This window comes from Raphanus sativus, chromosome 6 (genome assembly GCF_000801105.2).
Source record: "Raphanus sativus cultivar WK10039 chromosome 6, ASM80110v3, whole genome shotgun sequence".
NCBI lineage: Eukaryota > Viridiplantae > Streptophyta > Magnoliopsida > Brassicales > Brassicaceae > Raphanus > Raphanus sativus.
In genome coordinates, this window is record NC_079516.1 from 12931985 (window position 1) to 12949825 (window position 17841).

Below are 17841 nucleotides of genomic sequence, written 5' to 3' on the forward strand. Positions count from 1 at the left end.
GATCAATGACGATGGAAACAATCTCAGACCGGTGACGATGGCACGAACTTAGACCGGTCTTTTCTTCCTCCTGCAATCTCTCATCTCTCTCGGCCTCATCTCTCTTCTCTCTATCAGGGTTCTCTATTGAACCCTAAATCGTTATGGAAGACGACGATCCCATGTCTTTCTTTTTGTCTACTTTTATATTATTAACCTTTTAATATTTTTAACTTTTAAAATCAATTACAAAAATTATAAATTATAATTATAATTCAAACTAAATTAAGGGTAATATGGTATTTAAGGAGAATCAAAATTCTATTTTACTAAAACATCTTCTAAAAATCTTAGAGTGACAAACCTAAGACGAAGATGTCTCTTTTTTCTAATTTTCTCTAAATAATAAACCTTATTATATAATACAAAACGGATCTCCAAGAGTTAGAGTACGCATGATTGACCATTTATTCTAGTCTATTGATTAACCCTTTTGTTGCAATGCAATGTTGGCATGATATTACTTACTGATTTTTATTCGACAATCATGTTATTGTCATGCATCAAAATGCATAAATGAAGAAAATTATTGCAGCATTTTCGTAAACGGTGAAATGTTCTTCTTTTATTTGCAAGCATTAAACCAATCAAAGTTTCTGTCTTGAAGAACAAGAGAGTTAGATCTTACATTAAAGTATAAATCACCCGTGCGCAAGAGTGGTAAACAATATAATCTATACTATTAAAGTACAAGCACATTTGAATTTTTAATCTGTTTACCCCTATCAAAGAGGCTTTCTTTTGTATTCATTAATGATATTTTGGACATTCTGCATTGGTTTCTTTTTTAATTATTTTTGGTTTGTCATTAACCACCGGTTTCCTAATTCAATTTGGTATGTGATTATTCCGTGTTTGATACTGCATCATTTTAATATTTTTCCAACCGGACATGTTTGAAACTGCATCGTTTTTTCTCAAACTATTTAATTGTTTGGTTTTAAACCGCTTTTTCTTAAATATAATCCCAACTATCTAACAAAAAATATTTATAAAAAATAAAAAATTTTTATTGGTTCAACCAGTGGTTCAACCGGTAACCGGATTTCGATTTTAGTAGTTTTTATTGGATTTTTAAATTTTGTTTTTTTTTTCAAACCCGAACTGAATTTATCTTTGATCAACCGGTAATCCGTTCAACCGCAGGTCTCAGTCGAATTTCAAAACACCGATCAAAACTATAAAACTGTTATATTGATTTATATTTAAAATATCTAATTCAAAATTAAAAACCTAAAAATACATGTATAATATAGTTTTACCGAACATAAATCTAGATATAAAATACATATATGAGACGGATTATATAAATACATATACAAGACGAATTATATAAATGTGATTATATAAAATTTTCACCAAACATAAACCCGCGCTTTAAAAGCGCGGGTCAAAATCTAGTTATCCCTTAAAAACAAGCTCGAGTGTATTTACCAAAGATAATCATACCTTATTTTAGTGCTACATATATTTGCACTTTGTGAATACGTTTCCTCCACAATTTGTCAACGTTCCCACCTAATGCTAAATTATTATGCAGAAATCCTTCATTTTCTTATCGTTGACTCCTGTTTTTGTAGAGTCACCTCAAATGCTTAATAAAAATGATAGTTATAGCTATTAATCATATGACTACGAAATTAGAACAAATAAAGGGGAGGAACATGATTGTACTTCATTTAATATGCAATCGATTGTATTAATAATCATTTTAAATTAGACCACTTGGTTAGAATCCTCTTAATAAGATTATGTAGCTTTTGATGTCAAAAAAAAAATTATGACAGTTTATATAATATTCACACAGATTTGATAACTAGTAATATAAATTTGGGAAATATTAAAAAAAAGTGTAGTTGGGCCAATTGAAGTGTCATGTTTTGTGGATTTGGTGTCGTAGAGATTGTTTAAAGGATTGTGCGGTCATGGTCAGTTGGATGAAGCAGTTTTGAAGTTAGAAACTCTATGTGAGATGACATGAATGCCTCTGCCAATTAATCTATACAAGTCTTTCTTTTTCGGTTTTTGTAGAAGAAGATGTGCTTCTGAAGCAGAGGTTATGTTTGATGACATAGAAGCTGACGGTTACTTTGTAGATAAGGTCATGTACACTTGTATGGTGAAAGAATATTGCAAGGACAAATATGGCAATGGCAGTGCGGCTCTGATGAGATTGCTTACATGATTATAGTCAATATTTATGCGAGAAATGCAATAATTGAGAAGAAGTTGTCAAACATTTTGTCCGGTCTAACTCTTTTACCTACACGGTACTGATAAGCGGATTTGTGAAGACGTGCATGGTCGAGAAAGGATGTTAGTAGCTAGACAAGATGCTTGGAGACCGCTAATCTCCAAATGTTGTGCTGTATACTTCGCTCATCGGTCATTTCTTGAAGAAAAGAGACTTCAAGTTTTCTTTTAATTGTTAGGTTTAATGGGAGGAAAGGAGATTAAGCATGATCAAGCCGCGACATCACACTGCTTAATATATGGAGAGCTATGGCACGCACGTAAGAGGAGGAGACAAGTTATGTTGAGCCTGGCAAAGAAAAGCTTCTTCAACGTCTTCTTCAGAAACATCTTATAGTATCAGTCCTCTCTTCTTAAGAGTCTATGTGAAAGTGAAAGACCTGTTGATGTTTGGCTCTGATATAGATATGTAGAAGAGTGATATTTATCCGAATAGATACTCTTATGATTACGAAACGCTGCTTCAATGTCTCTGTTACTCCAGATTGACCATAGAAACAGTTAAATGGTCAATTAAAGATATGGCTGCTCTTGCTTTTTGGCCAAGTTTGATTGGTTAGGGTACTTCTGATCCTAGTTCATTTTTACTCTAAAATTGAGTAAAATAAAGTACGGAGTAAAAATTGTTTTAATCTAACTTTATATTTTATTTCGTAATAGAGTTTACTCCATAAATAAAATAATTTATTTTTTTCTTTGTTCATTATTCTATTATAGAGTAAGAAATAAAATAGATTAAATATTTTTATTTCATATTCATTTTTATCATATTCTGGAAGAAAAAATAAAAATTTCCATTGGAGATGTTCTTAACCGTCTCAATATATCCATTTATTTTTATCTCGAAAATAAAAAAAATATTATAAATATGGATTTTTCTCAAATGTGTTTCTATAAATAGAAATCTTAAATCTAAAAGAATATTATTTTTTCCTTTATAAGTAAACAAAATATAACAATTTTTATTTTAAAGAAAAGAATAGAGATGAGTTAGAATGTTTTTATTCCTAAATACTATTATAGAAGTAAAAATAGAGGTGGATTAGATATTTTTCCACGCTTGGTTGATTTATATTTTGTGCGAAGAGATGAAATTTAGAGAAGCTCTTCTTAAAAAGAAATCGAGAGAAGCTCCTGCGTTGTTTGGAATATATTGTGGTTCAGTTTGGAAGATCTTTATTGAATTGTACTAAACCGGGTTTGTTGAAAATGCTTAACCAGAATCAGAAACTTTAGTTTTGTTACTCTTTTAACATACAGTATGTTGTAAATGTGATGTACTATACCAGTAATAAATTGCATCTATCCTTTAAAACAACTTGTAAACCTTTAAAAAAGACAGTTTTGACTTTTGACTGTGAAGTGTGTAAGATAGACTCGATGATAAAATGAAATCTAACAACTGAAGCAGTTGGTCTGCCATTTTTCATCATAAAGTAAGAAAAGGACATTAAAAATATTTGATATAGGCAAGACAGTTTATCTTCACTTGAGTTTCTTTTTCTCAAAAAAAAAACCACTTGAGTTTCTTTTTTTTTTCACATTAAGCATGACTATTTTCTCGTTTCTTTTTCTTGGTTTGGAAAAAAGCTGATGTAGTGTTACACACAAAAAAAGAAAAAGCTTATGTAAAAACATGAAAATGTGTGCCCAACTTGCCTCAAAGAAAGTAACGTGTGTGAAAGGGAGAAAGATTGTCTGGGTAACTTGTCCTTTTTAATAGTTAACTAGATTTTGATCCGCGCTTTCAAAGCGCGGGTTTATGTTTGGTGAAAATTTTATATAATCACATTTATATAATCCGTCTTGTATATGTATTTATATAATCCGTCTCATATATGTATTTTATATCCAGATTTATGTTCGGTAAAACTATATTATACATGTATTTTTAGGTTTTTAATTTTGAATTAGATATTTTAAATATAAATCAATATAACAGTTTTATAGTTTTGATCGGAGACCTGCGGTTGAACGGATTACCGGTTGATCAAAGATAAATTCAGTTCGGGTTTGAAAAAAAAAATAAAAATCCAATAAAAACTACTAAAATCGAAATCCAGTTACCGGTTGAACCACTGGTTGAACCAATAAACAATTTTTATTTTTTATAAATAATTTTTGTTAGATAGTTGGGATTATATTTAGGAAAAAGCGGTTTAAAACCAAACCATTAAATAGTTTGAGAAAAAACGATGCAGTTTCAAACATGTCCGGTTAGAAAAATATTAAAATGATGCAGTATCAAACACGGAATAATCACATACCAAAATTGAATTAGGAAACCGGTGGTTAATGACAAACCAAAAACAATTAAAAAAGAAACCAATGCAAAATGTCCAAAATGTCATTAATGAATACAAAAGAAAACTTCTTTAATAGGGGTAAACATAGTAAAAATCCAAATGTGCTTGTACTTTAATAGTATAGATTAACCATTATGGTTATCAATTGTATTAGTCTACCGTTTTTCTTTACGGCAATAAAATAAAAAGCACATCTGCTTCAACTTGCATAGCTCAAAATACACTTGAACACATAAGAAAATAATCTAACAAAATCGACATATATAATATATATATCACATTAAACTCTTAGCCATACATTACTATTTATATATATTTGAGATGGTACATGAAATAAAACATTCCTTAACTACTAATTTGAAAATTAGTACTTTTTACCATATGCATTAATCAAGGACAATGCGTTGCTGGTTTCCTGGCCCATGTTAACGATTCTAGCCCGAACCGAGTTCTTGATCCGTCCATCCATAAATCGACCCGAGAACCCATCGGAGCAAGTGTTCTCATCAGTCAAAGCAGCACTAGTCCAAGTCTGAGCATTACTCATGTGGAACGCAAACTGTTCTTGATTCTTGGCACTACCACATAGCTTCATCTCTTGGACCGACTTGGTCAAACGTTCGATGGTATCATTGATCTCCTCGACGCAGTCCTTGACGGCTTCAACCTCGCGCTTTTTAAGGGTCTTGAAACGCGTCAGACGCGAGACAAAGAGCTTCGTGGATTGGACTCGGCTTAGGGTAACGGCTAGAGCGGTCTCGGCTAAGCGTTGAGGGCTTGTTTGGATGGCGTTTGCGTAGGCGGATAAGGAACGGAAGCACACGGTTGGGTATGTGGTGGTTTTGCAAGAGGATTGGATGAAGTTCACTGCTTTGTTGGAAGCTCCGGCAGGTGAGGCTGCGGTGAGCTCCAGCGAGAAGAAGTAGGAGATTGAGAGGATTAGAAAGAGAGTTTGATATAGTTTTGCCATTGTTGTTTCTTGTGAGAGAGATAGAGAGAATGGGTGAGATAGTTGAGTTTGTGTGGAGAAGAATGAGCTGGGGTTGAATATTTATAGTGGGTACAATTAGGGTTTATTTATGATACTGTTGGTAACACACAGTGAAACATTAAAAAAGCAGTGTAAACTGGAAAACAAACAGTAGATTAGACTTTTATATTCTAGGACTATGTTCAGACAGGTGAAATTAATTAATCTGATTGATGGATCATGAAACAGAAGTAATCAGTATTGAAACCACTAAGACAAAAAAAATCTGAACGGAATAAAAGAATAACCTACCCACTAACCCACTACATATATAAAAATAGATTGTGTTTTACTTTTCTACCATATGTTTTATTTTTCTTACTACTATTCATATAACATGAATGGAAAATTGAACCTAAATCAGCATTCAATACACTTGTTGAGTTGATGAAATCTAATGAAATCAACACTTAAGTTGAAATCATGTAGTTATTGTCAATCTACCGACCACCGTTACATGTGAAACCAATCAGAGCTAGAGGCCTAAATTATATCGTTACATAAACACGGGGAGCAGAGACAGAGGCACGGTCAGGAGTGGGGCTCAGTAATTAGCTGGAATGGGAAATGACCCGAATACTTTTGATATTCTGGTTTGCATTTTTTCTCATATAAAAATCATGTCAGGGTCCACTTTAACGTCGGTCCATATCATAATCGGAGACGAGTAGAGATAAACATTTGTCGTTTTTATTCAAATAAAGAAGGGAAACAAATATAGTGATAAAGGAATCGCACCAATCAACCCGTAGTAAAATACAAGAAAATATTGTTTTATTGGGTTTGCACATTATTAATTTTTGTCAACATCGAACAACATCTACGCTCATAACTAACTCTCCCAATCCAATTATCACAGTAGTGTTTTTAACGTTCGGATGAATGTTAGGTAACAAAATTAGGCCACTAATTTATCAAATGGCGGAAATAAACAAAGTTATCAACAAAGCATCCCGCTAAAATATATTTTCCCGTCAATCACTCCAAATATAACAATATTACAAATAATAATCGTACTTAATTTATTATATGTATATATTTCAGTATGGCAGCTAGGTTACAAATATGTTGTTTGTGATCAATATATATTTATCTATAAAATGAAACTGGTAATTTATAATGTATTTTCTTATTATGTAAAACAGAAATGACTTAGATAGCCTACCGACATATAATTTTTGTTCTTTCCGTACTCCCCTAAAAACAATACATATATCTTCACTGTTGAAATAGATTAGATTATTGCTGAGTGGGTCATTCATTGTCTTATAGAACAAAAGTTTTCAATTTGAAATTGAGAAAATAATTGAGGGAAGAGGAGGACACGACGAGAACGAATATAAGGAGAATCCCATAAAATAAGGCATAATAAAATGCAAATAAAACAACTGAACAATAATTATCGCCTCAGCATGTGATCTATGAACGTGAGCCAGAGTAATTACTGGGTCAAATGGACCGTCGTACCATCCTCTCCGCGTAATAAGGCCATACATAATATCTTATTTTATGGTTACGTTTTCAATTGTTGGATATTTAAAAATCGACTTCTTTTTAAATATACGTATCTTTAAGACTTTAACGATGTATTGACAAAAAAGTGTGTTGCCGTTGTGATACATGAATTTTTTTACTGTCTTGGATTTCTATGGACTGTGTTGAATTTTTAGTTACATGTAAAATTTAGTAAAATTGTAATATTTTGAGAAGATAGAAAGAAAAAAAACAGATAGAGATATTAGTTTTGGAATAAATGAACAAGTGGAAGTGGAAACGATTGTAATTTGTAACAAGTTAAGAAGTCAGAGACTTCACTCGATAAAGGCCCATTAATATTTATATGACCCAAGATCACTTGGTGAAGCCTGTAACTCTCTTTGGTTCGTAATACGGTCTCTCGTCTTCTAGTATGCAAATCTTGTCATGCTCTGGTTGTTGAGTAATTAAAAGGTTGCTCGACTCATCAGGAGTATTACTCACTAAAATCACTTTCTGTCCAATCTACAGAAACCTAAAAGATTTTATAGGCTTTTATGGCATGTCACGCTCTGAGAACGAAATCAAAACATCTGAGAGTATTACATTAATATACGACTTTCTTGTCATGTTCTATTTTTCTTTTTGATCAATATCACTTCCCATTTATTTACTTTTTAACATCCCCGAGGTTTACATATAGGTAGAAAAAAACTTCCCAAAGAACATGTAAAATCGAATTTGAGTATGCATGCTGTTTTTAACTGCAACATCGGGAGTTTCAGACAACCATACAAATGTTAAAAATCAAACTTCCCATTTTGTTTGGTTGTTTTTTTATTCACTGACAACCATACACTGTTTTTAACTGGAACATGTAAAAGCCTCTCCGCCCTTCACTGCAACATCGGGAGTTTCAGACATCTTCAGAGACAGTTTTTAACTGTTCTCAAAATCCATTGGTTGGATTCTTCAACGTCGACTTTGACTTCTTGGAACGCAGGCTTTAGGAATATAAGTGAAGCTTCTCTATGGGTCTCTTCTCTCCTAGCCACATCTATCTTTTGTCATGTTTTAGTTATTTTCGTTTATCAGCTTGCCGTCGAGAATCTCTCCGGTTGTAACCGACTAAGCCTCTTGGGCATTTAATTTTAATATAAGTATTTGGTGTTCAAAAAAAAAAAGAGTATGCATGCTGTTCTTCTCATGCCAAATCAAGCATATGTGTGAGGATGTTTTCGCTCACACACACAAACAAAAGAAGTCGTAAGCACTACTCCTTAGCAAATGCATTAAACAAAGACATGACATTGCTTGTTTCCTTGCGCAAGTTAACTAGCCGTGCCTGGACTGACTTTGTTGTGCTCAAAAAGCTACCTGAGCAAGTGTTCTCCACCTCCCAGTCATCCGAAGCCGAAATGAACAACGCTTGCGCCTTGCTCACGTGAAACAAAAACTGGCTATGAACACTCTCACTGTCAGAACGCTTCAGCTCCAGGATCGCTTCGGTCAGACGGTCAGTATTGTAAACGTCCGGGCTCGGTGCACAGTCCTGGAGGGTCCGGAACTGACTATTCTTTAGGTGCGAGACTAAGAGCTTGGTGGACTGGGCGTGTTTCATGGTCACTGATAAAGCGGTTTTTACGAGGCGTTGAGGGTTTGTTTGGATCGTATTGGCATAAGTGGATAGAGAGTGAACGCACAAGGATCGGTACGTTGTGGTTTTGCAAGAGGATATGATGAAGCTTAGGGCCTTTTCGGTGGTGGTGGTAGTCTCTGTGGCGGCGGCAGTGAGCTCCCCTGAGAAGAGGTAGGAGATGGAGAGGACTAGAAAGAAAACTTTGTAGTGTTTTGCCATTGGTATTGGCATGTTGAGTTTCTTGGGAGTTAGAGACTTATTAGGTTTGAATAGGAAAGACTTTGAGGTTGAAGTGATATACATATATATTATGTTAATCTTCTCCAACTAATATAGAAAAATACGACCAATCATCGTGAGGAAATATACTAATGCTAATATTAGTAAATTACAATCACATTACCGGATCCGATCGGACCAATAGACGATACATACTTGCACATATATAACTCAAACTAATTTATACAATTACATAGAAGCTATTATTTCATAGACATGAATTGTCAAACAAAAAAAACCCTTGCAGTTACAGGTAATGCTTGCAAGTAGCAGCAACACCATAATAATTGTAAACTGATGAAATTAAGCACGGATGTTAGGCTCATGCTTATACGTTCTGGTTCTTCAACGAGTAATGATTAATGAGAGAGATGACAAGATGAGCATCTCAGCTCATATTTAACAAAGCACATAAACTTTAAAGAACACAGACAGATACAACATTGTTTCAAACATAGGAAACAACTCTGGGATTTAGAGTACATTGTTTTAACAAATTAGTGATCTTTGGTCTCGCTTTCATGAACCATCTCTTCAGCATCATCAAACCTCTGATCATTGATCCGGAGCTGCAGTATGCGTCAATTAAATTAGCTTTAACATAAACAAACAATCCAATAAATCAGGAAAATCAGTTTTTTTATTTATTTATATTACCTCGAGCATAGGCTGAGCAATGCTTTCATCTCCTCCATTGGAATGACCAATCACACTCGTCGGGCTCTGAGATATTTGCCATTCTGCATCTTCTTCCCCTGGTTACACCACATATATCACATTTCTTACATACAATTATTCAAGATGAACATTGAACTCTTGAGTTTGGTCTCAAACATTACCTCCACCACCAACAACCATCTGATCAGCACTAAACACCCAGTTATGTCCACTTTCTTCTTCTTCTTCTTCTGAAAAAGACGCAATGAAACGAACATGTAACTGGCTAGGGAAACCAAAAAATTGCATTTAACACTAGTAACAATGGTTGTATATTTATGTGTTTACCTTCAACTGGTTCTGGATTCAGCTCAGCACATTCGCAGAACACATCAAACAGAGTATCCACTGTCAAAAACACACAAGAACAAATGTTAGCATCTGAGAGACTCTTGTAGCGATAAAACAATGACTTACATTTAAAAAAAAAAAAAAACTCACACTGAGTAGAGTCAGAAGGAACAAGCCTCATCTCTCTGATCTTAGACAAGTCCAACACTCCAGTGGACTCTGTATCATCCTCATCATCTTCTACAACTTCAATCTTCAAAAACAGAACCAAAAAAAAAAACTTAAAACAAAGAAAATTAAAGAACACAAAAAGCATTAGCTTTGGATTCCAAATATTTTAGAGATTATATAAATAGAAATAAACTTCAAAAATTACGATTTTTTATTTATTTATTTAAACAGCAAGAAACCGCCAAAATCTAAGATCCCCGCCCTATCAGAACCAATCGCAAACAGCAAGAACACAACAATTACCTGAGTATAGATACAAGGAGATGAATAAGTTTGTGGATCTCTAGAAACCGCGTGAAGCGATATCGACAAGAAATCCACGGCGTAGCCTTTCGCCACGTCTACATCACTCAGCCAAATCAGTTTCCTGAAAATCAAATCAAAAACACTCTGTTAACCGTTCTCCGCAAGCTATCAATCTAATTCTGAGTGATCTTTTTTTCACCTGGAAGTGATGTAGAGAGTTCCGGGAGACTCGACGGAGCGGCTGCCGAGAGCGACGGCGACTGAAGGCTGCACGTGCATAAGCTCCTCGCCGTTAGACTCGTCCAGAGCTGGTGAGCCATCTCCGTTTCTTCTGAGCGCGAACTCTCTAAGACCACCAACCACCATGGCCAAGGGTTTTTCTTAGGGTTTATTTTCTCAAGAGAATCATCGTTTCTCCTTCTGTTTGGTTTGATGAAGGAACATTACTGGGCCTTTTTGAGAAACTGGGCTTGGTTAGAAAAAGCCCATGATTTGATAAATGAATAGATTGAGCTCATTTATTTAATGGGATTTCTTTGTTGGCTTCTTTTGATACTGTGCGTATGTGGTCCATTTCTTTACCAACAACCTTTTTTGGGGGTCAATAAAATTGTTTCTTCAGATTTACTTCAATGTAATCTTGCATATATTTTTTTTATAACTGATGTTGGTTTTGAACTTTTGATGTTTTGTTATCTGATATTTTTTTGATTAAATTTATGATACATATGTAGCGACTTTCGTTTGATTTATAAATATTCAAAAGTTTTTGACATATACTGAGAATTATTTTTACAATTTATGTTATACAGAGACATTTAAATTACCATGGGACGGAAGCTATGTGTGTGTGTGTGAGAATATAAATGTCATTTTCTTGTAGAGTGATGGATGATGGATAAGGGAAATGGGGGTGGGCAAGGTAATGGGTCGTTCGTGATCGTTTGTTGTCTTGCAGATTGTGACAATGCAGCCAATAATGAATGATCCATTGTGATATGTATTGACACACAAACTCAAAACTATATATCTTTAATAACATCCTAAACGCAATGTCTAATTCAAAGAAGAAAATATCTTGAATGTCTCCCAGTTTGTAGTACAAGGCTTATTTCATATCCATGAGTTATAAAATGTAGTTTCATGAGAATTTAAATCCTATATCTTAAAATGTACTATCATTTAAGCTTTGACCGTATATTTGAGTCAACTTGACTGGGAACCAAAAATCGAGCTAAGACCATCATTATTGGTGTCCTTCCAATAAAGTTTCCAATCTTTTTTTTTTTTGGTCATGAATGTGTAAAGGTTATGTAAGAACTGTCCTTATACAAAGGTTTTTCCTTCATTTTTTGCCTCGGTCCTCTTCCTTTCTCTTTTAAGGGCAGCCCCAATATTAATGCTCTAATACACATACATATATAGTAGGCCATAAACATCCACATCTATTTTGAAGACATTATATAATAAGATAAAACTTTCATAGCTGTAGAAGTAAACCTTAACTAATTAATATTGGTCTCAGATGCCATCTTCTCGATGGTGCAAGTGCATTTTTTAATAGTTTATTTGCTAAAATCCAAAATCTGAAGAATCATAAATAATTCATAATGTTTGTACATGCTCACGAAAAGACAAAAGTAAAATCCAAAATGAGAAAAGAAACTAAAAACGAACACAACTCTTCATGTATATTCACACTTGAAAAAAAAGAAAAAAAGTTTTTAGTGCACAAAAAGTTCTTAAATAAATTAAAAAGACTTACGCAATCAAAACTCTTTTTAATCACTTGTACCAAATAACTAATCTTCTTACTACTCTCACTCGTCATCACAGAGGTGATTTTTTCTCTAAACTGTCCAATAATATAAAAGATCTAATTTAAGCTTCAATAATGGCTTCTCCTCGTGGAACCCTTACCCTAAACACATGCTCCTCTCCTGTGCACTTATCGACTTTCACCACCCAATGACTCTTTCTCACATGGTCATGGTGCTGATGATGATCATCATTGTTTTTTTTCACCATCTTCTGGTTATAGTTACCATCATCGTTGACCCTTGTCACCAGCAACCCTTCACCTATAGGCAAAAACTGCGTTTTCCTCCCATCGCTAAACCTCCAAGATCCTCTCGAAAACGCGTTATAACCCACCACAACCGCCGCACCGCTTCCACCGCCGTTTCTTGCGTTTTCTTCGTGGTGATTAACGATCTTTCTAACGATATCTTGGTGGTTCTTGATGTTACAATCAACGAGGACGAAATCAGCTTCTCCGAAATGGTCACTAATTAGAGCGTTGTCATTAGATTCTCCGACTACGAATTGTATATGATGAATCTCTGATGGTTCCAACATTTTCTTGGATATGATGAGTTCTTCGATGCCACGTAAAACGCATACCACTTGACCGCGCGTTTGATTAGCCGCAGCGATTAGGGCAGCGAGTATGTCAGCGTTTGCTGCTCCGGCACAAGCCACGGCGATCTTTCTTGCGTTATTTCCCGCGGCTAGAGCCGATATGAATTCAGCCACGTTTGGTTCTTTTGTTCTTTGATCCTGCAAAATGGATATATATATATGTCAAAATGTGACATTGATTCAAGAAAAAGTAGATAAATATTGAATATCTTTTTTTAACATCGATCCATATCCTTTTTTTTTGAAACTTTCATTAAAACTTCAACCATAAGAGTATATAGAATATATATAGAAACTTCAACCATACTGATAAAATTCATCATAAGATATCTTATAACTGATAGAATATATAAAAAGAAATAAATTCTTACCGTTTTCAATGTGGTGAGGTAGGCTTTAGTGGCATTCTCAGCAGACCAAAAAGCCATTTTTATTTAATTGATTTGAGTTATAGTAAGAAAATCGGATTTCTCTCAACCTCTTGCTTAGAAGGTTTTAAAGTGGTTAATGATGGGTTTCAAGTTTAGAGGGAAAGGTCTTTATTTATATATTGGGACATTTGTGAATGGGACAAGATTCAATAGGCTGGTCCAGTTTCATGAATCTTTTCTTTTTATTTATATATTTAAATAGGTCGACGGAGAATGAGAAAATTATTTTGGTCAAGTTGTAATACTATTCAACATCCGTGTATACAATATGATATGTATATGCATATATATAGATATAATTAAAAACCAGATTGTCTCATTGTCGAGAGACTAATCAGCCACTGTCATTGTTAATGTTCCTTTTCCTTATGATCCCTAAATTGAATTAGACTATGTTCAAGGGTTGTTCTTAGTGTCAATTAATAATTAATACCCACTTTAGCGATGTGCCTCCTAAATCTTAATCATAACTAGATTTATTTTTATTTTTACTGGCAACATATACGTAAAGGGAAAAGAAACCACATGTAACTGTACTAATGATATTGCAACTTTTGTTGTTTATGTTTCAAATACGCATAGTTTATGATAATGATTGTTCTAAGTTCAAACAATAAAGCTCGAAAAAGCAATCATGGATTAAATGTTAGGTCATTAGTCTGGATGTTTGAACATGTGTACACGCATCTTTACTCTTTAGAAACACAAAACATTAACAATGATATAATCTCATTTAAGTTTATATGCATATATAATTTCAACGCTTATTACCCAAATATGATTAGATTTAACTAATTAATTAGAAAGAAAAATAGAGTTTGAATTTTAAGGATCAATGAGCTGTAATGTCTAATGTAGCAGGGGCAATGGAGATCTCAATGAGATTAAAAATAAAAATCTATAAAATAAAAGATTTTAAAATATAGTGCAACAAAGAAGTAAATGAAATCGATACACATCTTAGGGACATAGAGAACATGGGTCCATGTTTGTTCTGACAACAAGCATACAGTTTCTCTTATAAGATTAGATTCTTGATTTCACAAAACTAGTTAGAACGTACGGTTTAGATTAATTGATATGTATACATATTAATTTCTTAATTGTACGATCTAGTGACCGTCCTCTCTCGTACGGGTTTCCATGAAGCTTCATATACACTTAATCTAACTATGCATTGATCATTGTGCTAACGAGGACATGAAATTAATGGTAAGCTATAAGTAATGCTGAAACATATATCTAATTTATATTCTATATGAGTATCACTTTAACATTTTTAACACAAATTAAAAATGACAGAAATATATATAAGTTGCTATTAATTACATTTCTATGATTAATAGTATTTAATGCAGCTTACTATTAATTTCCACCTGAAAGTAAGTATAATTTGTATTGAAAATGTAAGTGATATTTTTTATGTAACAAGAAAAAATTGTTATAATAACACTTATTATAAAACAAAGGGAATAATATATAAACATCAAATGGCTACTATCTATCTTATTAAAACATAAACATTCTATTGGACTTAACATTTATTTTGTAAGTTTTTAAATTAAATACACCTTTATACTTTATAGTTAAACCTACATTAATCACTAATGTTCATTTCTTTATACTACTATCCATGTTTCCAAACAATATACTTATTTCTTTATACTACTATCACTGTTTCCAAACAATATATTTTTTATACTACTATCAATGTTTCCAAACAATACAATAATTAATCTTAGTTATTTTATATCTATCATTTTCTTTTTAAAATTTTGTAGAAACGTCATAATTTCATAAATTGTAAAATAATAAACTTTAAAATTTGGATTATAAGATTACAAATAATGAAAAAATTATAATTTAAATCAAATTATATTACATATCGGTCATCCATCAGTTCGATCGGTTAGTCTCGGGTAGTAATTTTTTTAATATGAATATTTTAAAAACCTAAATTGAACTGTTAGATCTCCGGATTAACCGGTGTAATCACAATCGGGTTGAATTTAAAAACACTAATTTAAATGCAAAAATATTTTAAATACACACTCTTTAAAAATTAACAAAATATTTATTAACTTATTAGTGAAAATTTTCATCATAAAATATTCCGCGCTTCCAAAGCGCGGATCAAGATCTAGTTCATATTGTCGTAGAAACCATCCCTTATCAACTTTTAATGGATTTATATCTGATAAAAGAAATTTTATTGTACCTTTAAATTGATATAATTAAAGTACGACAGCTAGTAATGAGATGCAGGTACAAAAGGGATCGTAAAGGATGGGTTGAATCCAAATGCACAAAGAGCCATACCGCCCCATGCCGATAGAAATGATTCAGAAGAAAAAAGCTAGAATAGTTTTGGGTCTACTGAGACATGTACTTGCAATTGACGAAGACATTTCAATGATCTTCATTGTGTGATGAAAGATATTTCAATGTATAATGTTTTCTTCCACTTAAACTAGTTTCATAAATCTGTCATTATAATTGCTTTATATACCTTATCAAGATAAGGATATTGGAGATGGTTTTGCAAGACTGACTGGTCCAAAAGATTTTGATCTGGTTTAAATTTTAAATTACTGCAAGATGTTCTGGTCCAAGTACAACTCGAAACTGTTTAATAATTAGAAGTTGTAGATCATGAAGAAAATAAAGGAAATTTACCAAAACAGTCTGTATGGCTAAAAAAATTTGATTGTGTGATCATATGTAAAATCCCTCAAATGTGTAAAGCCATCTATCTTATTAAAACAGAAACATTCCGTTGGACCTAACATTTATTTTGTAAGTTTTTAAATTAAATACACTTTTATACTTTATAGTTAAACCTACATTAAATCACTAATATTCCTTTCTTTATACTACTATTCATGTTTCCAAACAATATACTTATTTCTTTATAATACTATCAATGTTTCCAAACAATATATTTTTATACTACTATCAATGTTTCCAAACAATATATTTTTATACTACTATCAATGTTTCCAAACAATATATTTTTATAAAATAACTAATATTTTTAGTAACTAATCTTAGTTATTAAATTTTGTTATTTTATATCTATCATTTTCTCTTTAAAATTTTGTAGAAACGTCATAATTCATAAATTGCAAAATAATGAACTTTAAAATTTGGATTATAAGATTACAAATTATGAAATTATTACAATTTAAATCAAATCAGATTACATATCGGTCATCCATCAGTTCAATCGGTTAGTCTCGGATTTTTGTGATTTTTAATATGAATATTTTTAAAATCTAAATTGAATTGTCAGGTCTTCGGAATAACCGGTATAATCACAATCGGGTTGGATTTAAAAACACTAATTCAAATGCAAAAATATTTTAAATACACTCTTTAAAAATTACAAAAATATTTGTTAAGTTATTAATAAAATTTTTCATCATAAAATATTCCGCGCTTCTAAAGCGCGGGTCAAGATCTAGTTTTTTCTTAAACATAATGCAACATTAAATATGCAGAAACTATCTTATATAGTACACCCTCTTTATGTGTAATGTGTACGTATATCTGTAATTTCTCAAAAAATTGTGTACGTATAATTGAAGTTCGATGCGCACTACAATTATTGTAGAGGATTCTAAAACAGTAGACATAGACATGAATCATGAATGATCAATTGTCTTGGACTAACGTCGCGACATATATCAGAAAAGTCTTATTAGATGGATTTTCTCCGACCAAAATGAAAATCACTGGGATATACAGTATATAACGCTGGAACTATATAAAATCTTGATTTTTTTACAAATAGCAGTAACCAATTAAAAGGTAGGGATCAAAAATATGAATAGTACATAAACAATTAATGTTTGATAAAAACTAAACACAAACTTCTTTAAAACGAGAACGTGGGATTGGGATAACGTTGAGGAGACAACAATAGAGAACAGCGAGTGGGTACAGATTCTGCTGCGGCCATTCCAGGAGACATCATCTTTTAATACTCCCTCTGTTTCATACTCTCTCCGTTTCATATTAAGTGACGTTTTAGAGAATTTTTTTCGTTGCAAAATAAGTGTCGTTTTAGAGTTTCAATGCAAAATTTATTAACTTTATTCTCCATTTTATTTTTCTATTGGTTGAATTGTATCGGTAATGATGTTTTTATATTGAAAATATGCAAAATTAAATGCTTTCTTAATCCGTGTGCACAAGTCTAAAACGACACTTATAATGAAACAGAGGGAGTAATAAGTATCACTCTGAGCTTATTTTATTGTTACACAAAGAGTGTCACTTTACAATTTCAATGTAAATTATACTAACTTTCAGCTGAAAATTAATTGTAAACTGCATTGATTTTATAAATAATTTTATTTATCTAAAATACTATTGGTCAAAGAGATATAATTAATTACAACTTACATATATTTCAACAACTTTCTTAATCTGTGTGAAAAATGTCACAACGACAATCTTTAAGAAATGGAGGGAGTATTA

At 32.5% G+C, this 17841-nt stretch overlaps 4 protein-coding genes across 5 annotated transcripts; all 4 read right to left on the reverse strand.

Annotated features, from left to right (window-relative positions):
• Positions 1–4775: 4775 nt before the first annotated feature.
• Positions 4776–5636, reverse strand: LOC108833515 (pectinesterase inhibitor 11). Its single transcript, XM_018606930.2, has one exon. It carries the CDS (start codon positions 5566–5568, stop codon positions 4963–4965), a length of 606 nt encoding a protein of 201 aa, XP_018462432.1. The 5' UTR covers positions 5569–5636; the 3' UTR covers positions 4776–4962.
• Positions 5637–8377: 2741 nt separating this feature from the next.
• LOC108833516 (pectinesterase inhibitor 11-like) lies at positions 8378–8962 on the reverse strand. The gene has a single exon (XM_018606931.1). The coding sequence runs from the start codon at positions 8960–8962 to the stop codon at positions 8378–8380; it is 585 nt and encodes a 194-aa protein (XP_018462433.1).
• A 251-nt stretch (positions 8963–9213) lies between these two features.
• Positions 9214–10918, reverse strand: LOC108809144 (chloride conductance regulatory protein ICln). Of its 2 annotated transcripts, none has more exons than XM_056989702.1 (7): positions 10707–10918; positions 10505–10628; positions 10181–10283; positions 10028–10087; positions 9862–9927; positions 9680–9777; positions 9214–9591 (listed from the first exon to the last, which is right to left on the reverse strand). In XM_056989702.1, exons 1-7 carry the CDS (start codon positions 10871–10873, stop codon positions 9520–9522), a joined length of 690 nt encoding a protein of 229 aa, XP_056845682.1. In that variant the 5' UTR covers positions 10874–10918; the 3' UTR covers positions 9214–9519. The 2 variants fall into 2 exon arrangements, with proteins under 2 accessions (XP_056845682.1, XP_056845681.1); XM_056989701.1 differs by having other exon boundaries at positions 9862–9930; positions 10707–10917.
• Positions 10919–12094: 1176 nt separating this feature from the next.
• On the reverse strand, positions 12095–13457 carry LOC130497042 (uncharacterized). The gene is made up of 2 exons (XM_056989886.1): positions 13300–13457; positions 12095–13066 (listed from the first exon to the last, which is right to left on the reverse strand). Exons 1-2 carry the CDS (start codon positions 13354–13356, stop codon positions 12389–12391), a joined length of 735 nt encoding a protein of 244 aa, XP_056845866.1. The 5' UTR covers positions 13357–13457; the 3' UTR covers positions 12095–12388.
• Positions 13458–17841: the final 4384 nt, after the last annotated feature.